Below are 25,409 nucleotides of genomic sequence, written 5' to 3' on the forward strand. Positions count from 1 at the left end.
AAGCATCTGTGGTGCCTGAGATTAAGGAAGCTTTGCCAATAACTGTCAGCGTCATGTCAAAAAAAAAAAACAACAATAGGCCAACTTGACAAGGCTCACCATGCACACTTGAGATCATTTGACCCACAAAAAAATCCACCACATGGGCTTACTGACATTTTAAAAATAGTTGATCACCTGAGGAGGATGAAAATGAGCCATGTAAAAACTGATAAGCCAAGGTGCAGGTAGAAGCATTTATCTTGTGTTTTTCCATATGAATTGTACCACTATGTAATCAAATGACAGAGGAGAGAAAATCCCTCCTTAAAAAATAACTGCATCTGATGAATGAAAAGGGAATGACAGGTTTGCAAACTGAATGGATGAGTGAAGGTGCCTAAGCAGGGACCACTGTTGACTTGGCAACGAGAGACACCCAGAGAGTGCATGCCAGGTTGTGGGGAGATAATATGTGATTGAATAACACCATGGTGTGCACTTAGCAAAACGCAGACTCCCAGGAGCTACTGGGAGAATGGCCCAGGTCCTTCAGTTCTAAGAAGGAAAAAGGGGAACCTGTGGATTGAAAGCCTTTTTAAAAAACGATTTATTTATTTGAGAGTTCCAGAGAGAAGGGGAGAGACACAGAAAGATCTTCCATCCACTGGTTCACTCCCCTGATGGCCGCATGGCTCACTTTGCCACATGCTGACACCTAGATTGAAAGATTTAAAAGACAGAGTTAAAAAATCAGCATGATCCATCCATTGGTGTGTGCTTCAGGTCTATCAAGTAAAATAACTCTATATAAATTGAGGTGACTCTCCAGGATCTTGAGTTCTGTCTTAAAGTGCTCAATTCTGGAAACATCTCTTGAATTCGAAATTTAAGACTGAAAGGTGTTACTGTTGTACTGTTTCAACATGTAAAATGATTTGTTCTTGATCATTAGCTCAGAGAGTTGTTACCTGGTAGTGTTGAATATTTTAGGTTTACAAACAAATCCACAAAGAAGTCTTTTTCAACTAATCCAGTTTGCCTTTAATTTTAAAGGCAAACTCTATGTGTCACTCATACAATTTTTAATAACTATATATACATATTACATGTTTGGATCCAGAATGATCAATAATTATTGACTTGGCATATAGCTGTAATTTGCAGTTTCAGATCTGAAAGTACGTTATGATTAGCTGGATCTTCTGTGTTTTGGTAATTATTTCAAGCAGTTGTCAGTTTCTTTTGCAGCCACAAGAGGGCACTGCAGAGCAGTGCAGCACTGAAATCTTTGACTCACTCGTGGTCTGTCTTTTGCTAAAATACATACTCAGAGCTTTACAAAAGAGAGAAGAAAAAAAATGAAAGGTAACTACATCGTCCCCATAGGCTTTCTCATTTACTGGAAAAATGGTCAGCTAAAATATATGTGTATTTTGTGAATATACACATATAATATATACACATATTATATGTGTATATTCACATATAATATGTGTATATTATTTATATAATATAATAAATAATTATAATATAATAAATATACCTAAGTGCATGTCTAGGGTATCAGATCTGTGTCCATCCCAACCCTGAATCTGAAGTTCTCCTGCTGTAGTTTTTATTCTGCTGTTGGCTGTAGACACTCTTCTCAAGCACTGATCCATCCCGTACGGTATTTGCTGGCGTTCAAGATGAAAGAGACCTGGGGCCTTTCAGCAGTCATGCTTAGAGAAGGTGTTCAGGAGACGACGCAGGAGATAGGAGCCCACAGGGAGTCCTCACCAGAGGGGTCTGCTGTAAGCTCCAGCTGCCCAGCTGCACAGGCAGTGGGTAGGTGACTGAATTCCTGACTCCTTACAGTCAGGGGAAGCCGACCAAAGCCTGCCATAGTCGTTTAACCGAATCCTGTCCTGACTCTTGCTATTGGGGCACCTGTGTCGACCGTGTGTGTGCGTGTGTAGGTGTCGGTCAAGCCGATTGGGGTCCCTCACTGAGTCCTCAGTTGCCAAAGCCACTCCACGTGGCATTCCTCAGGAGGTGCCCCATGCACTCGGGGAAGTCGATCAATAGCACGCGTCGTCGACGTTGGAGGTGTCTCATGGAGCATCTTCGTGACTGATTTTCTGTGCTACTGTGAAACTGTAAATAAATGACATCACCTTCATCCCGCACGTGAATTCACTCTCCTGAGAGTTAGTGGTTCAGTTCCTCTGTTGAAAAAGGCGAGTGTGCGACTGACTGTCCCCTGGGGCGGGGCGGGGGTGGAGGCTGCCAGGGTGTTCAGTGCCCTTCACGAGGGACCTGCTGTGAAACGTGGCTCTGGGGCTGGCCCTGTGTAGGTGGACCCTTGTGGCTACGATTCTGCTGCTTTTCTCAGGGCGTTTGTTTACAATTTTTTGTAGGTTGAGGCTCTGGGGCTTTGCATCTCAACGTATCTAATGCTTGCTGAAAAGAAATTAGGTGGTCTGTTCTCTCTGAATACAGGGTGGTCTGTCCCCTGCTTTCATTTTTCCCTCCCTGGGCTTTGTTTGAAGCCTTGCTGTGTTTCGTCCCCTGGCCTCACTTAGGGGCCCAGGCAGGACAGCACTGATACAGGTAGCTTGCACCAAGTTAACTTGCCAGTGCATGTGGTTCCAACTTCATGTTTAACCCACTATTGCCTTTTCTATAAAAATCTTTACCATCCTTCAAGGCCAATGCAATGTCCACCTCTTCAGTGAAGTCATTGTTAACTATTCCAGATGTCCTGTTTCCCCTCACCCCAAGTACAACAGCCTCTGTCACCTCTTCTGCCGCATAGATGGTTCTGCATTTCCCCATCGACTCTACGACACTTTTCACTCATGATCTCGTGTCCTAACCCTGCCTGCTGATCTGGCCCACTCAAGTGAGAAACCAAGAATGGGGTCTATCTCTGGGGTCCACAACATCATGCTGGGTCTCCAGCAAATCTAATCTGGTCTGTCGACCCAAATGAAGAGGTCGTTCTTCCCGTGTCATCTCAACTCTACCAGAGTTATGCTTCCTACTTATTTCTACTGTGAATCTCCCCACAGTGATGTACCTCTCTGTTCTCTCTCTGCCTTGTTCTGCCCACGCCTGCTCCCTGTACACACGTCAGCAATCTAAATCCCGCCCCTAGCACGTGAGACAGAGCTGAGTTTGGGCCTCTTGTGGTTTATACTCAGCCTCCAGGGTTTTATTTTTTTTTTCTTAGTCTTCCTCTGTGAGGTCATTTTATCATCACTGCACCACTAGGAACCCTGAACACCCTCTATTGTATCCTTATGACTGAAGACAACACAGCTCCCAAAGTTGTCATTCAGATTAGTATTGAGTCAGAGACAAGGACCTGCAGCACACGTAACGTGAATGAGAAAGCATGTCTCTGAACAGCGATGGATGATGAGGCCAACACCCATTTCAGCCTGAAGTTCTTTGGAAACAGTAGGCCAGTTCACATGAAGAATGGTGACGTCACCCGTGAGGCACAGCCCGAGTATCTTCCAGAGAGTGATGTGAAGTGCCACGAGTTTATCTGCAGTTCTCCCAAGTAGAAGTAAAAATAGAAAAGAGTATAAAAGAACAGAAATGGTCGTTTGATGATGCTTTGTGAAAAGCGTTCACATTTGATGATTGAATAATGTTATTCATTTAAATGTTTTTTGGTTTACGATTCCTTTGCAACCCGACTAAAGCCACACTTTTATCGTTTTCAGCTTCGCAAGTCTGTTTTCAGCATCAGGGCAAGGAATCTTCTGGAAAAGGAGACAGCAGTCACTAAAATCTTAAGGTAACACCAACAAACATTGTGTGTTTAGACACACAAAGGGGACTATATTAAGCAAAGAAGGAAATGTTTTAAGTGAACTAAATTTCTGGGCATCACCATATACTTTCTACTAGAAAGTAGACTTCAGTATAGATGTGTTTATAAGAATGTCAAAATTATTCATGTTTTCTGAAAGTAATAACTTATTTATTTTATTTTCATGTACTTAAATTATAAACATCTACGAAAGCTGAAAATAACTTACTACAATTCTTAAAAGTTTTCTATACTTTCTAATAGCTAAAGAAAAAATCATAATCTAAAGGAAAATAGTAAAAAGAGCAAGCTTTTTTGAAGTCATTATGATTCTATTACAATAAATTTACTAACAGTTTATTAAGAGTAAAAAACACACACATCCTGGAATACTTACGGAAAGATTGAAGTTTAATGCTACTTCCTATGACATGCCTTGAAATGAAGTATCAGTAAAGAGAATTAAGCTGCTGTTTGAGAGTATTTTGTTAGACTGTGTCACGAGAGGATATAGAATGTTGTTTGGGGGCCCATATTACACTGACGTGTGAATGACACAAGCAGACCAGGGGCACTGGGGGTCGGACGCCTGCCAAAGCGAACAGACAAGGTCATCTCCAAAGGTGGAGTCAGTGGAGGGAGCTGTGTCCTCTCCTCCCCGATTCCTGGCTGGGAGTACTCATTAAAGCATCCTCCGCAGGATGTATATTACTATAGCTTGGAAAACTGGTAAAGCTAAGTATATGTAATTTTAGAAACTGCTTTTACTTTGTAATGCTCTCTGAACTTTGTGTGCAGAAGACAGTTCCTAACTAATTCAGACTGTCTACTAGGAATCCGCTGTCTGTGTTGGCTGGCAGTCATTCCCAGAGTTGGACATGGGTTGGGCTAGCTCTAACGCGCTGAGAATACAGATTTCTGGGGCTTGTGTATTATCACCCCTAAATATGGTAAGACAAACATAAAGCCTTGCTGACATAAGCAACCTGCACCCCTGCTGGGGCTGGCTCTGACTGGCTGGTCTCTCTAGCCTGATAGGACTGGGAGTTTTGTCACAGGCCTCGCCTGGAAGACCTCCCGGCACTTTGTGATCATCATGGAAGCTGCAGCTGTACCACACAAGTTCACGGTGGCGTCCTACGGAGATGCTGATCCACCTCCTAGGAAGACAAATTCTCCCTCAACCCAGAAGCAGCTGCCCACTGAGGAGGACAGTGCTCTGTGCCTGTGCAGAGAATCTACTGCCAACCCAGGAACAGAAATGACTGCACCCAGAGCAGCTGCCCTCCGGGGACTGGGACTTTGCCCTCAGGGCACCCAGAGATTTCCCAGGCAGAAGCAGAATGGATACTTACAAGGAAGCCCCTCACTTCCCCACACGCTCCCCCCCCCCTTTTTTTTCTTAAGATTTATTTATTTAGGCCGGTGCCGTGGCTCACTAGGCTAATCCTCCGCCTTGCAGCGCCGGCACACTGGGTTCTAGTCCCGGTCGGGGCGCCGGATTCTGTCCCGGTTGCCCCTCTTCCAGGCCAGCTCTCTGCTGTGGCCCAGGAGTGCAGTGGAGGATGGCCCAAGTGCTTGGGCCCTGCACCCCATGGGAGACCAGGAGAAGCACCTGGCTCCTGCCTTCGGATCAGCGCGGTGCGCTGGCTGCAGCACACCGGCCACAGTGGCCATTGAAGGTTGAACTAACGGTGAAGGAAGACCTTTCTCTCTGTCTCTCTTTCTCTAACTGTCCACTCTGCCTGTAAAAAAAAAAAATATTATTTATGTGAAAGTCAGAGTTACACAGAGAAAGGAGAGGCAGAGAGAGAGAGGTCTTCTATCCGCTGGTTCACTCCCCAATTGGCCGCAATGGCTGGAGCTGTGCTGATCTGAAGCCAGGAGCCTCTTCTGGGTCTCCCACACGGGTGCAGGGGCCCAAGGACTTGGGCCATCTTCTACTGCTTTCCCAGGCCATAGCAGAGAGCTGGATCAGCAGAGGAGTAGACAGGACTAGAACCAGCGCCCATATGGGATGCCAGTGCTTCAGACCAGGGCATTGAGCCACTGAGCCACAGCACCGGCCCCCACACGCTCCTTCTTAAAACTACTCTGTTACTTTTCCTCTTCCGTGAACGCTTTTCCTTCTCTGCTCCTCTCTGTTTTCAGAAGAACGGTGAAACTCGCCCACCCGGAAACGTGGGCACGCATCGACCTGGGCTGCAGAGGCTTCTGGGCCGCTGCAGAGATCATGCTCTTGGTGCTTCCTCCAGGGGGCAGGGTCTCTCAGGGCAACACCTTGTCATCCATCCAGCTGATAACTCTTTGGAAACTCTCCTTCCGAAAATTCACGCCCCTTAGCGTTTGGCCTTTGAAATACCAGGGTTGTCACAGGGCGCGTGTTCACATGTTCTTTTAATTGAAAAATCAAGTCAGGCTCTTTCTTATTTATTTATTTATTTATTTATTTATTTAGACAGGCAGAGTGGACAGTGAGAAAGAGAGACAGAGAGAAAGGTCTAACTTTGCTGTTGGTTCACCCTCCAATGGCTGCCACGGCCGGTGCGCTGCAGCCGGCGCACTGCGCTGATCCGATGGCAGGAGCCAGGTGCTTATCCTGGTCTCCCATGGGGTGCAGGGCCCAAGCACTTGGGCCATCCTCCACTGCACTCCCTGGCCACAGCAGAGAGCTGGCCTGGAAGAGGGGCAACCGGGACAGAATCCGGCGCCCCGACCGGGACTAGAACCCGGTGTGCCGGCGCCGCAAGGCGGAGGATTAGCCTAGTGAGCCGCGGCGCCGGCCTCAGGCTGTTTCTAGCACATTCAGCTGAATGCTTGGACAGTGCAAACCGACCGGGTGCACCGTGTCATCCGGCTGCCTGAACTGATGGATGAGACCTCCCGTGCTCCCCAGAGCTTCTGCTCAAGCTCATACCCAGTCGTGCCAGTGCTGCCGTTCAGCGTGGTCAGGGGAAAAATCTGTTGCTTCTTGAATGCATAGAAGTAGTTTCAAAAAATAACTTATGCTGTGTAGGAGCAAAAAAGCATTGTCAGGTTTGTAAGACTATTCAGGAATACGGGCCCTCTCATCGTTGCCCCACCAGTGGGCATCTTGAATAGTGTTTTGCTAAAGCCCAGCCCTCCACAAAACAAGCTGGAGCACCTCGGAAGCATGTGAGTGATGGAGCCCTGTGAACATCGGGAAGTGGCACAGGTACAATTTGAAAACCTGTATATTTCCTAAAATATAAACTTGATATTTAGAAAAGCCATTTTTCTTTGGTAAAAATAGTTTCTACATTGCTGCTGCTCTATATGCTGTGTGAATTAAGGACACAGGCAAAGATATCAAACTGATACTTTCTTTGGGTGCATTTATGTTTTCTTCACTCATAATAGTAGTAGTAAAAAATAAAAATAGGCCGGTGCCACAGCTCAATAGGCTAATCCTACACCTAGCAGCGCTGGCACACCGGGTTCTAGTCCCAGTCGGGGCGCCGGATTCTGTCCCGGTTGCCCCTCTTCCAGGCCAGCTCTCTGCTGTGGCCAGGGAAGGCAGTGGAGGATGGCCCAAGTGCTTGGGCCCTGCAGCCCATGGGAGACCAGGAGAAGCACCTGGCTCCTGCCTTCGGATCAGCGCGGTGCGCCGGCCACAGCGCGCCAGCCGTGGCGGCCATTGGAGGGTGAACCAACGGCAAAAGGAAGACCTTTCTCTCTGTCTCTCTCTCACTATCCACTCTGCCTGTCAAAAAATAAAAGTAATATGGGGCCCAGCATTGTGGGGAAGCAGGTTAAGCCACGGGTTGCGTTGTTGGCATTCCATATCAGAGTGCTGGTTTGAGTCCCAGCTATGCTGCTTCCAGTCCAGCTTCCTGCTAATGTGCCTGGGAAGGCAGCAGAGAATAGACCCCATCACAGTGATGGAGTTCCTGGCTCCTGACTTTGGTGTAGCACAGACCTGCTGGCTGTTGCAACTATTTGGAGAATAAATTGAATGATGGGTGATTTTTCTCTGTCTCTGTCGCTCTCTGTCTCTCTGTCTCTCTCCCTCTCTCTCCCTGTCTCTCCCTGTCTCTCTCTCTCTCCCTCTCTCCCTCTCCTTCTCCCCTTCCCTCCCTCCCAAATAAATATCTACACCTTTAAAAAATAAATAACACAATCTTGCTCACATTGTAATGCAATCCTTTAGTTCAAAAGTGAAGAACAGATTGGGTTTGTGTCTCTGGGTTCATGGACATCGTGCTATGCTGTTTTGCAAAGAACAACAGCAGAAGAAGAAGTTGAGAGAAAGAAACTCAAGCCAAAGATGAGGAAAATATTCATGGAAGCCTCAAGGCCATTGACTCAAACAGCCCCCTTTGCAGAATGGGGAAGTAGAAACAGTTGCCCCCTCTCTCCTGGCATCTTCTCAGGCCCTCTGAGCAGTGCTGTGCCTCCACTGCGACCTTTCTCTCTGTTAACTAAACCCAGCCAGGGGCCTCAGCTGATGTAGAAGGGGCCCCTCCCTCTGCCCTTTGGAAGGCTTCCAAAGAAGGAAAGACGTAAAGACAAGGCATGCAGACTTGGCCTTGTGTAGATGAGCCAGCCTCGGTAGCACAGTTGGGTGGACTGTGGCAGGCTCCATCATTCGTGACTTGGCAAGGATTTTCCGGTTTTCCTAGAATTATTGTCTTTAGTCTTCTCTGAGAGGTTCTGCACAAGAGGCTCAAGTAAAACAAAGTATAGGGAGATAGCAAGGACATCACAGGTTGGCTCTGTCCTGATTTGGATGTGGTTAGAAAGCATGTAAACTGTGATGTAATGGGAGATGGAAGAAGAAGATACAGTGCAGTATTAATGTCTTGGGAATAACTTCCAAAAAAATTGCAAAGACTTGTGAATCTCAGACATGAGGGACGTGGAAGCCTGGCTGTGTGGACAGGCGATTGACTGTCAGCTCTCTCCTTCCTTCAGTGGGAGATGACAGGCAGGGACCTCCACTTCCAACAGGGGATCCTGGATCTACTTCTACCCCCTCTAAAACCCAGAGCAACTCACTCACTCATGGGGCCCTCGGCTTTCTCCCCTGCCTTTGACTGCTCAGAAGGGCCATGGTACAAGGTCATTTGCCCGAGCCAAGAGGAACTGCGCCTTTGTCCAGTGAGGGAGACCACCACCCCCAGTCTTGAAGGGACAAGTCAGGGTGGCTATTCCTAAGTGTCACACCTGATGGAGGTTGGACAGACTTCTTGATGTAAGAGTTTGGGACTGAGCAGCATGCAGAACTGGGAGCAGGTGCTGTCCTGGGGAGGTCCGCGCGTGGCTGTGACAAGACCAGACGGCACACCTGGCCCCTCTGCACCTTCTCTGCCCTCCCCCGTGCTCGGCCTGACGGTTCGGTGTTCACTCACCCAGAGGGAGCCCGCCTTCTGTTGCCCACATTCCTCCTTGATTTGGGTGATTTCTGAGAAGAGGGAACAACCAGTGGTGACTTTGTGCTGACCTCTTCCCGTGTGGGATTTCTGTGGATGTGTGAGTGTGTGTCCTTGGGATTTTTAATGATATACATGGATCACGTTTTGGAAACAAATATCACTGATCTTTGGAAACAGCATTAATAACAGATTGGGGATGGTGTGCGGGGACTTGGCCGGAATCATCATGAATGCTGGTTGTCTGGGTGGCTGCTTTGCCCTGCTGAGTGACCTGTTGTCTCAACAAGGGGCTGGTCCAGTAGTGTGCAGTGCACAGCAATGAAGTTAGGGGAAGACCTGAAGCTGACAATGAAGTTGTTGACTGGTTAACAGCCTTGCCCACCTGGACAGGTAAAGTCCTGGCCATTTAGCTGTGGAACCATCTGTGCTCTCAGGGGACCTGTGTTCCCGAATTCTTCCAACTGAAACGGGATCATCCGCAGAACTCCAGCAAAAAGTGTGCTGGAGGCATTGCCACATGCAGGAAACTCCAGCACCCAGAGGGAAAAGTCTCAGAGAAGCAACTATGGGAATCACATGGAGCCATCCCTTTCTTTGCGTAATCATCTTTAATTTGCGTTCTTGTGCTGCTTTTTCTTAAATTAAGACATTTTGGAAAATAGAAATGAATTCAGAGTACATTTGAGACCTCCTTGATGAGAAACCGAAAGTGGGCCATTTCGACAAATTGTGCTTAAATCCAGGTAACTCTCCGGGCACAAGCAGCCTCTGTGTTGTGTGTTTCAAGACTTTTTTGAAGAGGATTGCATGGGAAACGATGTTCTACTCCCTCAATTATAAAATACGAGGTTGCTATTCAATTTGCCGGTGTTCTGCCTTAGGCAGTCATCGGGCTCCACGCAGAAAGCTGCTTTTCAAGGGGCAGTGACCTTTCTGTGCGTCAGATGAAATAAAAAACAAACAGCAATGGGTTTTCAAAGCATCGCCAGCTCTACTGAGACTCTCTCTAATTCAAAGCCCCGAAACTGAGCAAAAATGTAGTATCATTCCTGCTAGGCTGAATGAATAGGGAAATGTCAAAAGAAAATAATTAAACATTTTACATGATTTTAGAAAGTTCCATCCTTTTGTGGTTTGCTAGGAGTACCTCATTAGCCAGGACTGTATCTTTATAAACCTTTTTTAAATGCTCACTCTATATTAACATTTTCATTTTGATATTTTGATTTATGGCATCATTTTCTTTATCATGCACTTGCATGAATATATTTTCAAAAGTCTAAGGGATAGTCTTTAGTTGAGTGCTATTTGCTACTAAAAGCAAATATTTTCAATGAAATATGTAGGACTGGATTTTAGCTATCATTTTAAGATATTTTTATTGACTACTAATAGAACTTTACAAAGGTACTTCAAAATATTTACAGAAAATGGAATTAAAAGATGTTTGTTTTGGTACAGAAACATTTTTGAAATCCAGGCTTAGTTTTTTCATAACAGGCCTTTATTTATTGAAAGCTTTTATTTAATAAATATAAATTTCGTAAGTATAACTTTTGGATTATAGTGGTTCTTCCCCCCATACCCACCCTCCCACCCGCAAACCATCCCATCTCCTACTCTATCTCCCACCCCATTCTTCATTTAGATTCATTTTTAATTATTTTTATATACAGAAGATCAACTCTATACTAAGTAAAGATTTCAACAGTTTGCACCCACACAGACACACAAAGTGTAAAGTACTGTTTGAGTAATAGTTTTACCATTAATTCACATAGTACAACACATTAAGGACAGAGGTCCTACATGGGGAGTAAGTGCACAGTGACTCCTTTTATTGATTTAACAATTGATACTCTTATTTCTGACGTCAGTAATCACCCGAGGCTCTTGTCATGAGCTGCCAAGGCTATGGAAACCTCTTGAGTTCACAAATTCCGACCATATTTAGACAGGGCCATAATCAAAGTGAAAGTTCTCTCCTCCCTTCAGAAAAAGGTACCTCCTCCTTTGATGGCCCCTTCTTTCCACTGGAATCTCGCTAACAGAGATCTTTCATGTAGGTCATTTTTTGTATAATAGGCATTTTCATGAATTTCTTGAAGATCCCTCAAATACGTGGATTTCAAAATAAGTTTTGCACCAAAATACACTTATTTTTCATTCCATCTTCCACCACCTTCTTGAAGTACCATTGATACTGCTTAAGTGAATAGACAATCACTACACATTAGTAAACTACGATTTTTAAAAATGAGATTAACTGGATCATCTTCCTCACCATAAGACAGTCATTCTTTTGCTGAAGGAACGTTTCTCTAGCATCTTCCACATCCCAGGCATTTTGCCCTGTTTGCGTTTAGCAGCCTTGGATGTGGTCTGTTTGTCCTGCAGCCCCATATTCCAAGCATGACCAGCAAGAGGCCTCTTGCCCCAGCGCGGGGGCCCGTGTATGCGGCATCAGCATTGGACCTCAGACCCGGAGGCAGACCCACCTCCTGCCCAGGGATCATGAAGAGTGTGTGGGTGGGAGGGGGCGCTGGAGGAGCCTGCCTTTCGAGGAAGGACCTGCACCTTTTAAGTCACAATGGGGGCCACCTCTTTAGACAGCAGTGGTTTCTAATGACCAGCACTTGACAGCAGCAACTCAGTTTTAAGGCAAAAAAAAAAGAAGAAAAAACTGGGATTGAATGTCATAAAGACTTATCTTTGTGGCTGTATTAAGGCTGCTTGGTTGTTGATTGTCCTGCCATTTAAGAACTCCTGTAAGTGAGTGGAAGGACCATTTGGAGAAAAATAAGCTGAGGAAAGAGGTGAAAAGCAAGTGTATTCAAAGGACTATACCCTCCAAAGATAAGATCTGTGAATATATGCATTTGTATAAAATAGGAAAGATTTCAAAGTGGCAAAATATAATGGCAGTAGCCCCCATACCTTATTTGCAAATTGCTTTCTGCATTGTCAGGTAACTACAGTCAACTATGGTCTGAAAATATTGCATGGAAAATTCTAGAAATAAGTATGTCACAAGTTTTACATTGCACGTTGTTCTGAGCAGTGTGAGGAAATCTCTTGCTGTCCTGGCTGAGGTGTGAATCACCTCTTTGTCCAGCAGGTCTGTCCTGTACATGCAGCCTGTCTGCCGTCCCCTTAGCCATCACTCAGTTGCTGCCGTGGTATCACAGTGCTTAGGTTCACGAAAACCCTATTTCCCTTAACAATGGCCAAAAACAAGAGAAGTACTGCAAAGGAAACACCAAGCAGGAACCGTGGCAGGACTTCAGGGCCTACGTGAGAAAGCACAGTACTATAGGGTTTGGTATTCTCCAGAGTTAAGCATCCCCTGCGGGTCTTGGGACATATCCCCTGTGACTAAGCCAGGACTATTCTAAATTTAACTAAAAATGTGTTCTAAAGGGATTTTCTTAGATCGCATCTGACTTGACATCAAAATATATTATGTTTTTGATAGTATGATTTTTAGGAAAACTCAAAAGTGATTGTAATAGTGCTACAGATCAAGAAGCCTACTATTGAATTTTAGAGACATGCAGACTTGAGAGAGGTATACAGATTTCTCATCTGTCCCATGTCCCCACATGTGTTTGGTCCAGGTGATGAGCTGCAGTGACATGCCATGATCACACAGGGTCCGAGGTTTACGTTAGGACTGCTTGTGGTGTTGTAGAGTCTCTGTGTGAGCAGCTGTGCCGTGGTGCGCATCTATTGTTACAGCATCATGCAGAGTAGTTTCACTGCCCCACAAATCCTCTCTGCTCTGCTTAACACCTCTCCGTTTCTGGCAGCTACTGTAAACACAGGGAAACTGTCTCCATCGATGTGTAAATACACATGTTGTCTTCATGGACATACATATATGTTCATAGCAGCTTTCTTCATGCGTTGTCAAAACTTAGAAGAAACTGAGATGGAATGGGAAGATATTTTGCAAGACCTTTCTGTTACTATTTTATCATTGGGGTGTAAAGTAATCAGTAATAGAGGAAAATAAAATGCATGCCCATGGAACATTTGGTTAGTATAGTTGCTGCAGTATTTGTGAAATTTCACCTTGATCCTAGTGAAAAGTTTAATCTTTGCATTATAATTCATATATTCCTAAGACAGTGATGGAATTACTAAATTTGAGCCCCAGTGAATAGTGTGGGACTTCAATCACTTGCTGAGTTTTAATAGATGCATCAAAAAAGCATGGGTTTCATATGAGTTAATGTTCTTTTTTGTTTATAATACATGCAAAGAGAAAGACACTCAATGTTTCTTTGATTTTATTTTTAGTTTAAGGTGAGGTTCTCATCACCCATGCATTTACATGGCTGTCTGTGAAAACATTTTTTATGAATAAGGCAAGATTGGAAAGAACTAACCCGCTGTTGCTATCAAAGAGCCATATCCATTTACTCGGGACTAGGCTGTTCAAAGGGGAATGGGGTATTCACCAGGAAACAAATGCAGCTTTTCCCCATCTCAGCAAGAGGCCATTACAGAGAGGCTCACCCATCACCATCCACGGTGGTCTCTGCTTTGGATGATCAGATTGGCACTCTAGTGGAGGCAGGTAAGAGCCACTTCCAGGAATACTCATTACCTAGTCTCTTGCATACAGCCTTACAGTCACAGTTTTACATAATTACCACTGAAGGACTATTTTCCTGTTGTCTGCTGATGTGATTACATTACATTAACGAACATCAGATAATACTTTAAAATGCATTACTTTGTGGGCTCGAGATTTCAGTAAAATCCCTTAAATGTAATGCTCTACAAAGTTAGATTGTAGCTCCTTTGCATGGCAATTACCTTTAATACCAGATGGAATCGTGCATTCGAACTATTCTATAAGTGAAAATAATTTGAAGACTCATAGGTGTTTGCCTCCCTCCCTCCCTCTCCTTCCCTGACTCCTTCCTTCCCTCTCCCTCCTTTCCTTCCTCTCCTCCCTTTTTCTCTCTCTTGCCCTCCTCCCCCCCCTCATTACAGCACGGTAAGGCCTTTCCCACACCCTGTTCTGGAACATTAAGAAACAGACATGGAGACAAAGAAAGGAACCAAGGACCCCCTGCCACTCTGTCTATAAACAACTCATGGTGTTTAAAGGCTAATAAAGCTCCAAAGATCCCTCTTCCAACCATAATATGTGGGCCAATTTAAAAATATTTGAGTTGGAAAAATATCAAGAAAAATAGAGACAATTGCTTAAGACGTGATTCTCTCCCCTGGACCTCCGTAAAAGATAATATATACTCATGTATGGCAGTCATATGAGGGGTGATGGAAATTCCACAGCACAAAGGCAATGCAGGGAGGAAAAAAAAAGACATCAATCTTTCATATTTTTTTTTCAAAGACTTGGCAAGAAACCGAGGGTCATATTTTTGCAACTGGGAGTGTGTGTTTGCCGAAGAACATTCCCACATTCGAATCATCATCAGGGGTCCTCTCTTGCTGTACTTTCAAAGGTAGAGAGGGCATAACATTAACCCCGACTGGGAAAAGGAGAAGGCTGCACTGTAATTCTCCTCCAGGGAGCAGGGATAAAGGGATTACATGTGCCCGCATAATGGAGAATTTCCTCGCTCACCCAAGACAAAAGCCTTCATTATTTTTCACCAGACACTTGAAGCCTTATGCTTCCAGCTTCCAGAAGCTAAGCAGGCAGACCAATTTGTTTTTTATATTAAGCCACTAGATGGAGTTCCTAAGAAACTGGCTTTCCAACACTGGCCGTTACGGAGAGACACAGGAAGATGCTGGGGACTTGGACGCTGGAACCCAGTCAGTCTGCCCCACGAGAAGCAAGACCATTCCTGAAGATCACAGTGTGGTTTTCAGTGTCATCAGCTTTGGTTTCTCTCTGGACAGAAAGTAAATGAACATACTTCTTTTACCCTTGGGAGGCCTGAAGGCATCTAAATCCTTACAAAAATCCAAAGGTGCAGAATGGAACTTAATTGAACATTCATGGACTTCTTCTGGGAGAGTGTATCACTCACTGAGTAGCATTAATGATACAGGTGCCTCTCACCTCATAGGTGAACTATTAGCAGTCTCCTATTCATCTGAAGAGCTTGCCAGTAGATTCCCAGAAGGTAAGCTCCGTGCAGGCCACACCCCCAGTGTTGGATCAGATCTCTGGCTTAAGAAAAGGAAATGAGTTCAGCTGTCAGAGTGTGCTAGGCTCCATCCATATTGGCTTCCTGGTTTCCCAGAAAGCTTCCCATACAACACAGATCAAGACTTGCACATCTGCCGTTGAAAGAAGCAATGTCTGATTGTTTTTTCATTGCTGTCTCAGGATCTCATCTACTCGAGGGGCACAGCCCATTCATCTTGAGTGGCATGGTATTCCAACTTGAGAAAATTTTAAATTATTTAAGGTCCCCTTGCAAAAGCATGTTTTAAACACATTCTGTTTTGTTTGTGATCACTTTCATGCTTCAAAAACATAAAGTGATCAAACAGGAAATGAAAATATTTGATCTTCACAGAATGTCAAGGTTTATTCATTCAACAAATGTTTATTGAGCACCTACTGTGTACAAGAGCTAGGAAATAACAGTTTTAAAGGCAGCCCCTGCTCCCTTAGAGCTCTTTGGAGCATGGCTTATGTGAGGAACCAGAGACATAAGGAGATAGCATAGAGAGCATGAGGTCCCTTCTGGTCAAAGAAGAGACTAAAAAGAGAGATTTGTGGAAGATACACAGGACTTGCAAGCCATACTGAGCCTTTCTCTTAGTCTTTTTCTGAAACACAGTAGGAAGAATAATAACTAAATTAGTTAGCCCTTGCTGCATGACAAATGACAGATTATTGTACAACTTACATGAGTTAAACAACACGCTTTCCCTCAGCAGTTACAGTCTAGAATCTGAGCATCGCGTAGCTGGGTCTCAGCTTTAGGTCTGTCACAAGCTGCATGCATTTGGACTGGAAGGGGACGAATGCCCTTTCATGGTTCGGATTTGGTTCCTTGGGAGCTTTATTTTTTTTTTTTTTTTTTTTTTTTTTTTGACAGGCAGAGTGGACAGTGAGAGAGAGAGACAGAGAGAGAAAGGTCTTCCTTTTTGCCGTTGGTTCACCCTCTAATGGCCGCCGCTGCAGCCGGCGCACCGCGCTGATCCTGGCAGGAGCCAGGAGCCAGGTGCTTTTCCTGGTCTCCCATGGGGTGCAGGGCCCAAGCACCTGGGCCATCCTCCACTGCACTCCCTGGCCATAGCAGAGAGCTGGCCTGGAAGAGGGGCAACCGGGACAGAATCCGGCGCCCCAACCGGGACTCGAACCCGGTGTGCCGGCGCCGCAAGGTGGAGGATTAGCCTATTGAGCCACGGCGCCGGCTCTCCTTGGGAGCTTTAGACTCAGGTGCACCTGAGCTGGTAGCTGGAGGCTTCCCTTTGTTCCTCAATGAGCAGATCTTTCCATAAATCTCCTCTTGGAGTGAGAGAGCAAGAACAAGAGAGTGTTCCAGGAAGAAAGAAGTTACAGTCTTTTATAACCTGTCCCATCACAAGGGCATGCAACCCACAAGGCCGGGATGACTGGGGGCCACCTTAGAACCCTGCCTATCACAGTAACATCACCAACATCTAGTTCAGAAGACACTTGGCTTGGGCTCATTGTACAACACATGCCGCAGAGTGCGTGCTTGAAGACCAGTGAAGAGGCTGTGACACTGGTCCCTGGTGGGCGTCACTGTGGATCAGTCAGGCCAGGAAAGCCTCACTTTCCACGGTGAGCTCTGCCAAACCTGCTGCCCACACCCTGAACTGTGAGGGCCAGCACTGTGGCACTGCAGGGTAACCCACCACCTGTAATGCAGGCATCCCATATGAGTGCCAATTCAGGTCCCAGCTGCTCCACTTCCAACCCAGCTCCCTGCTAATGTGCCTGGGAAAGCAGCCAAAGATGGGCCAGGTGCTTGGGCCCCTGCAGCCCAGATAGTGTTCCTAGCTCCTGGGTCCATTCTGTCCCAGCCCTGACCATTGTCGCCATTTGGGGAGTGAACCAGTTGATTGAAGATGTGTGTGTGTGTGTGTGTGTGTGTGTGTGTGTCTTTCTCTCTATAACTCTGCCTTTCAAATAAATAAATAAATATTTTAAAAACCCTGTACTGTAGAATTTTAACAACCATGACACAGAATACAGAAAAGGAAATAATAGCATCTAAAATTACATTTAAAGTGTCAGTGTTTCCAGAACTCTTTCCCATTTGTAATCATGCTGGTGTCTTCCAGTGCCCTGGGACGTAAGCAGGGAAGGTATTATTATTCTCCACGGTTTACGTGTGGAGGGCAGAGGCTCAGAGAAGGTGTGCCATTTTCCTGAGGTCCCACATGGAGTAAAAGCTGAGGTCAGAAGTGCATATTTCTAAACCTTGTGCTTTCTCAACTCTTCTTCTCCACTGAGTTTCCAGGTGAAAGTAGACCTTTCTATCCATAGCCACCTTGCTGGGATTTGAAATTGTAAACCCACTGGGCTACTGGAAACATTGAAATCTAGCAAGTTCTGAACCAGCACAAAAAGTCCCTTCCCCCTTTCTCTCCTCTCACCCTGGCATTTTCTTTAGTCATTCTGTCCTTCGGGCACTCGGCTGCTGAGCACTGAGCTTCCTGGGAAGATGCTGATGAATGATAAACTGGTCCCTGAAGAGCTTGCGCTCTCGATCGAGGGGTATAATTAATGATGACAAAGTGCCATAGCCTAGAGCCAGCCTGGTGAGTCTCAGGCTTCAAGAATACGCACTGTGCAAGAAATCATGTTTTCTGAGCTTTCACATGGGTGAGATAGCTGTATCTCGCTTTATTTACTTACCAGAGCCCTTTAAGTCAAGCTTGGATTGCACTATGCACATCAGAACATGATTTGGTGGTTCATGGTTTGGGTTACTCTATTTGTATATAAGAAAGTTGTATTGCCTTTAAAAATAATAAAACAAACTTGCACTTTTGTATGAAGCTTGGCACATTGTATTGGAGTCTTTGTAACCTCTCAGGAATTCAGGTCACACCCACTTGATGTTACTAACTTTGCACCAATGCCATTGTTTTCCAAGATAGCAAAATATGTTGCATGACCGGGCCGGCGCCGTGGCTCACTAGGCTAATCCTCCGCCTAGCGGCGCCGGCACACCAGATTCTAGTCCCGGTCGGGGCGCCAGATTCTGTCCCGGTTGCCCCTCTTCCAGGCCAGCTCTCTGCTGTGGCCAGGGAGTGCAGTGGAGGATGGCCCAAGTGCTTGGGCCCTGCACCCCATGGGAGACCAGGAAAAGCACCTGGCTCCTGGCTCCTGCCATCGGATCAGCGCGGTGCGCTGGCCGCAGCGCGCCAGCCGCGGCGGCCATTGGAGGGTGAACCAACGGCAAAGGAAGACCTTTCTCTCTGTCTCTCTCTCTCACTGTCCACTCTGCCTGTCAAAAAAAAAAAAAATATGTTGCATGACCAAAGACTGTGACAGTTTAGGGATGAGGCTGTTTTATTTAAGCAGAAATATTCTGATGTGATGCTCTTTCTACACCTCTACACATGTTTTGATGTCTGGGAAGTTTCAAGAAGCCCATTTCCCACCCCCATGCTCCCATCATCCTCTCCTATCCCAGGATTGCATTCTCCCATCTGAGGTCCTCCTGTTACCCTGGGTTTCTGCTTGTCCCTGCGTAGAATGTAGTTAGGTTCCATCTTAGGCTTTCTTTAGATGAATGTGAATGCCTGTATCTATAGAAAACTTGATTCATCTGTATCATCACCTATTTTTGTAGGAAAATTATTATAAGTAGGCTGGTTATTAACTGTAATGGATGCAGTGCCTAGAAGTGGCATTTTCTTTATGGTCTTAACAATATCCCACCTCTGTACTCAGTAGGGTGAGAAGCCTCTTGGACCTTTCAGATGAACTTCTAGTCACGTGCCACTCCCCACTGCCTACATGCAAGTATTTATTTAGCAATTTTTCTAAGTAAATATAGCCCTTAATTTTCAGCTAAGAAACCCCAGCATTTGCTTGTGGAGTTTCTTAGATCCAAGCCATGGGCACACTCAAAGGAAAGAATGAGATATCAGAGCTCATGGTCCAAGAACAGACATAACAAAACACTGACCATTGAACGTGGGGACGTTTGCCTTTTACTGATCATGGTTATGGAAGAGGAGGCCCAGGTGGGGGCCAGCACAGGAGATTAGAGGAAGTAGAATAGGCAGCCCAGAGTACCAACCGTGACCTCCTAATCCTGAAGTTAGGTGGCCTGACTTCCCTGTGCTCAGATTCTGTGGGTGCCTTTAGGACCCCAGATAGCAAGAAGGAGTGCATACCCCTTCATTCAGGGGACAGGAGGGCTGTGGCAGTGCCTTGTCACTGAGAAACTCTGAGTCATACGTTTGACTCACACGGAGCTCTGTAATCACAGGTTATGAGTTTAGCTGCTGTTAATTTGCAAGTCCAGAGTTACTGAACGTTTTCTTCTTGTTTCCATGATTATCCAGTTTGAAATCATCCTAGCAAACAGTGCAGAAAGAGAAAGGAGAGAAAATGACAGCGGCTGTTTTTGTGTATTGCCACACATTTAAGTAGGACTATGTTAGTGTTTGCTGATGGCTTAGCAAGGTGGAGCTGAAAACCAGTCCCTCCTCCCCCAAAGGAGTGGGTCATATAGAGAACAATGCACAGTGAAAATCCCAGCCTGTTGTGATAGTATTTTCTGAATTCTGTAAAGGAAGCAAATGCCTCTGAGCCAAAGAGGAAAAGGTGATTTTCTCTCCACCATCCCTTTAGCCAGGCTCTTGGAAGAAGAAAAATGGAGCCAGGGTGGGGGTCTTCCCAACAGCTGTGGTTTCTATAGAAACCTGCCTGCCCTCCTTAGCTGCAGAGTCCACCCCAGGGGGCCTGGGCATGGCGCACTGACCTGGGTGCCAGGAGATGCAGTCAGGCTCTGGAGCCAGCAGGTGTAGTCGGAGCCCTTCTCCATCAGCAGACCCAGGCCTGTCCCGGCTGGACAGGTGGAGAAATCAGTAGCAAGCCTCACAACACGCAGCCCACAGCCAGTGGCATGCTCCACTTCCAGCATAGCAGACACACTCACACTCACACTCACACTCACATGGGCTGTTATAATCTAGGTGGATGTATTTTGTTCCTAAGGTCTTTAGGTCTCAATCACTTTATGGAAGAGTCTTGTGAGAAAAACATCAGAGTTGCTAAGATAAAAGCCAAAGGACACTCTTGGTGGTTTACACAAATAGCAGGGGACCTGGATATCCATGCTAGAATAAGTTTGTTCTGAATGGATTTTCAAATGATGTCAACATACTTTTCAGTCCATTGTTCAAAAATCAACCCTGAATGTACATAAGGAGAATCTGCTTTGCTTTTGTCAGCTCCTCTGCACTTAGGAATGTGTCTTCCTGGGTGACGTTATTCTAGAGTCTATATAATATCTCTGTCATCACTGTGTTAAATCTTGGTGTTCAATAAAATTTGACTTGGGTTTATCTGTTGCTTGCTAAACTAAAACTGGTCATTGTTTGGCCTTGATTTCTAGCAATACACTTAAGTTTATTGAACGTGCATGATTTTTTCATGGATCTGCATCATACTTACCTTTATCCACATCCAAAGCACACTGGAGTGCATAAGCATACGCGATGTGTAGGAGCTGCAGTTTTGGGTATGGTTGGAGGTACACACCCCTTTCTCAAAGCTCTTAGCTCTGAGACAGGTGGTACCAACTCAAAGCTATGGTAGAAATGTATTTTAAATGTAAATATGGGAGTGTTAAGAGAAGCAATGGTACAAGTGTTGAGATGTTGAACAAATATGGGATCATTAGATTTTCATATAATGAAATCATTGGTCAGTGATGCTCTACCCAGCTGGCTAGGGATAGTCTCCGTCTGGCACATGGGCCTTTTGACCTCTGTATTGCTTTCTTTCTGCTTGACTTCTGCCTCAGTGGAATTCCTGCCATTCCCAGTTGGACAGAGCCTTCTGGAAAACAAATTTTGCTTTCTCACCAAAATCATTCACACCACAGGTTTTGGGTCACCCAGTCATCTTCACACGTTAGTAAATCTGACATTGACAGCAGCCTGGTGATGATCTAAAAGAGAGCATGTTTTTTAAAAGTCTTCATGATTTTGAGAGTACAAAGTGGTAACTGGTTATCATTAAACCATAAGCTTTACGTAATGATTCCAGACTTTTTAAGTTGATGAAAACAAAAACCAAGTAACATAAAATTTATAGCCTTCACCATTTCTAAGTGTGCAGTTCAGTAGTGTTAAGTGTGTTCACCTTATTATGGATCATTCCAGCTTCAGTTACTTCTCTCAATGGCTCATTTTTGCCTCCAGCTTTATGCTTTCCTATTTTCCTAAAGTTCTGCAAGACCTTGTTGGAACATGTGTGTTATTCCTCCAGGGGCCTGGATGCCCAAATCCTTCCCTAAGGGCTTTTCTTAGCAACTTCCTTGTTTAAACTCAAAACCAACATCAGGACTGCCTGTGGGTAGTCTGGCCTTGTGGCTCACACAATCCTCCTAGAAGCGCTACCATTTTGTATTGGGGAAGGGAGTAAAGGGTCAGGAAGGGACCTTTCTATTTATTCTAGCTCCTCTTCATAGCTGTAACACTTTGCTTTGCACATGTGCTTGACACAGCTTAAGGCTCATTTTCCTTGATCATCACATGTCCCTTGCCACATCATTGGAGTTTCCTTAAAAATAAGAAGAGTAATGAGCAGTTATGTATTATTCATCCCAAGTGTACAAATCAGGCACGTATCTCAGGCTCTCTTTCTCTTCTAGAGCTTGCACTCGACAGCGCATGCTGAGTGGATCATTTGAGGGGCAACCAGCCAAGGAGCGGTCAATCCTCAGTGTGCAGCATCATATTCGCCAAGAGCGCAGGTAACTGCTCCAGGAAGATGGGCTACAGGGACACCAGAAAGGGAGTTTTGTAGGAAGTTCTCACCGTCCACAGCCAACGCCACCAGCCCTTGCTGGCCAGACAGGCACCGACAAGGAGCTGAGCAATAATGTCATTCACAATCAGATTCCAAGCTTTTTTTTTTTTTTTAACCTTTACTTCAAACACCTTTTCCCTGGTGGTGACCAAATTCCCACTTTTGAGATTAGAAGGAAAAAGTTTGAATCTTGTTAGAAGGTTTCCAAGACATTTGAGTGGACTATAAACTTTAGCTCTAGAAGACATGATAGGCTTTTGTAACACTGTACCAGAACAATTGTTGTATTTTATGTCATGGTCGTTGCCTAGGCATCAAAACCTGATGTTGAGTTGTATTGACCAGTTGGTTGTGGTTGCCCTAGGTCACTAAGACACGGATCAAACAGCCAGAGGATCAGCAGGGGGAAGTCTCTTGAAACTTTGACTCAAGACGTAAGTCCTCAACAATGCTTTGAAATTGGGAAATGTGATGATTTACGAAAATGCATTCCAGTGAGTGCTTAGACGATTCCAGCGTCTGCATCTTTTCTGTCGTATTGCCAGCTCTCCTAAGACTTCAAACCACGGGGAATCCGCAAATGCAGGAAACAAATGACATAGCTTCTACCAAAATGTGTCCATTAACTGTAGAAAAATCCAGACATTCCACACAAAGCACATGGCTTAGTTAAAATAGTACCACAAAAATAATATATCAGTTGTATTTGACTGCAAGTTAAAAAGACATGGAAAGCATGTGTAGGGATTATTTGCATCACTAACTTTGACTATTCACTAACTCCAAAATATTCTAGAATATAGATTGAAAGAATTTTTCTGCCAGGAGCTACATAGGATTTCCCAAGAGTTGCTTTGTTTTTAGACTCCAAGTCATGCATACATTTACTTACTGATTTAATAAATGTTTATGCAGTATGTGTTCTGTGCCAGATCATGTTCTGAGTGATGAGGAGTAGCAAGGAAACAAGACAGACTCACTGCCTGCCTGGAGCATGCATTCTGGTTAAGGAGACAAATGACAAGCAAGTCACCAGATAGTGGGGTTTCTGGGACTGATTTCTTTTTATGTTCTGTAGTCTTGTTACTGCTGTGACAGGATTGCCTTGTAAAGTGGAATAAAGTCATGTAAAGCAGTATCACAGGCAGAGATCTGGGGGTAGGGAATTTCGGACAGGATGGTACTGGGATCTGAACAGGCTGTGGTATCAGAATCATGCAGGTGTTTAATCCCCAAAGTCGTAAGTTCATGGTAGCAAGAGAGTGGAGACAGAATCCAGTTGGGGTGCTTCGGTGCCTTGGGTATCGTGGGAAGTCTTTAGATCATTAGGGGTGTGCCACTGGGAGGCGGTTCTCATGAGAGCGTTGCTTATAAAAGTCTACCTGGGCCTTACAGCTCTCTCTGCTCCTTGACTCACTCCACACTCACCTCTGTGGCCCTCAGCAGAGACCCAACCCATAGGGCTGCCTGTTCTTGGACTGTGAACCTCCACAACCATGAGCCCCAAGAGCCTCCTTTTCCTTGATAAAGTTAGTTTCTCTCAGGCATATCACTGGGCTAACAAAAAGCTGACTAGCACACATAGTTTGGGAAGACCCTTCTTCATCAGCCCAGAGATTTAAATCAAGGAGCAAGCCCTGAGAAAACCCAGAGAAGCTAAGGGTTGGCAAACCAGCCATCCTATGCTAAGATTATGTTGGAAGAGTCTCAAAGTACATATTAAATAGGTATCATTTTGTAGAGCCTTGATTGAAAAACAGACTTTAATTTGAATTTAGATATATATCTGAGAAAGCAGTCTTGAATGTTCAGAGCCTGGGGTGGCCCTTGAGAAGAGAAGGCTAACAAGGGAGTGTTAGCAAAGCCACAGCCACTGGGATTTTTCTGTGTGTCTTTTTTTTTTTTTTACCACTTATCTATTATTTTTAAAGAGTTTGTCCGGCATTCAGTATACCACATCTGTTTTCAATCTGCAAAAACTGTTGTGAGGAGACTGTAAACTGTGGAAAATGGAATTAAAAGATAAATTTATTTTGGTGCAAAAAATATTTTGAGACCCTTGCATAGTTTTTAAATAATACACATTGTCCATGAATTTGTTGAAGACACTCATATTTCAATCCAAGTAGAATGACCCTATTAAGTGCTTCAGGTAAAACTGGGAACTAGAAGAAGTTGGTGAAAAGACATTTGACTTCCCCATTACCTGATTGGTGTGGTTCTAACTGGTACAGAGCTGTGTAACCACCACGATTTTTAATACTCAGAGCTCCACCTGATTGGCCACCATGTTTTCAACATGGATCCAACATGTGGCTTCTGTGCTTGTAATCTTGATTTGAGTCAGGTAGATTATATGGAGAAAACATCCAGGTGAACATTCAAACTTCCATGCAGAACTCTGTCCTTCAGGGTGATTCTGTAGAAATGTACAGTGTAAGAATCAGATTAAGGCCGGCGCCGCGGCTCACTAGGCTAATCCTCCACCTTGCGGCGCCGGCACACTAGGTTCTAGTCCCGGTCGGGGTGCCGGATTCTGTCCCGGTTGCCCCTCTTCCAGGCCAGTTCTCTGCTGTGGCCCAGGAGTGCAGTGGATGTTGGCCCAAGTGCTTGGGCCCTGCACCCCATGGGAGACCAGGAGAAGTACCTGGCTCCTGCCATCGGATCAGTGCGGTGTGCCGGCCGCGGCGGCCATTGGAGGGTGAACCAACGGCAAAGGAAGACCTTTCTCTCTGTCTCTCTCTCTCACTGTCCACTCTGCCTGTCAAAAAAAAAAAAAAAGAATCAGATTAAAATGTGGCTTTGAAAATATGTGTTGAAACATACATAACAACAGCTGTGTTTGTATGAAAGTCTCAACCCCAGGGGTGCGCCTCTTCAAAGCTTTCTTACTGTTGCTCCTATAACCCTAGGACAAAATCCATCCTCACTGTTCTCCATAGCAAATGTCATGGGCTCTGGTCACTTCAGAAGACAGCCATATAATTCGTCTCTTCTTACATCACGGGACACATTTAAATTAGACAATTTCAGTCTTCTCAATTACTCCAAATGATAGAGGATACAGATCATTAAGTCCAAGAAATGTTTTCTGTTCAGTTTGTCGAGTTGTTGGAACAGCAACTCCGGCTGGTCAGGACCTGCAGGACCTGCCCCCGCTACCCGCCAGCCTTGCATTTGCCACCCAGTTCCTTGCTCTCTCAGCTCTGCACACACTGGCATCATGGCTACTCCTCAGGCCTACCTCACCTCT

At 45.1% G+C, this 25,409-nt stretch overlaps 1 protein-coding gene across 2 annotated transcripts in view; it reads left to right on the plus strand.

The window, feature by feature from the left end:
• The window catches only part of NALCN (sodium leak channel, non-selective), a 375,525-nt gene that overhangs the window by 303,038 nt on the left and 47,078 nt on the right, over positions 1-25,409 (plus strand). For both annotated transcript variants that reach the window (XM_051849987.2, XM_051849988.2), the window contains 3 exons: positions 3,699-3,772; positions 21,999-22,100; positions 22,521-22,590. In XM_051849987.2, coding sequence (XP_051705947.1) covers positions 3,699-3,772; positions 21,999-22,100; positions 22,521-22,590 — 246 coding nt within the window. The remainder of the gene's footprint in view (positions 1-3,698; positions 3,773-21,998; positions 22,101-22,520; positions 22,591-25,409) is intronic.

Source organism: Oryctolagus cuniculus, chromosome 9, assembly GCF_964237555.1.
Source record: "Oryctolagus cuniculus chromosome 9, mOryCun1.1, whole genome shotgun sequence".
Lineage (NCBI taxonomy): Eukaryota > Metazoa > Chordata > Mammalia > Lagomorpha > Leporidae > Oryctolagus > Oryctolagus cuniculus.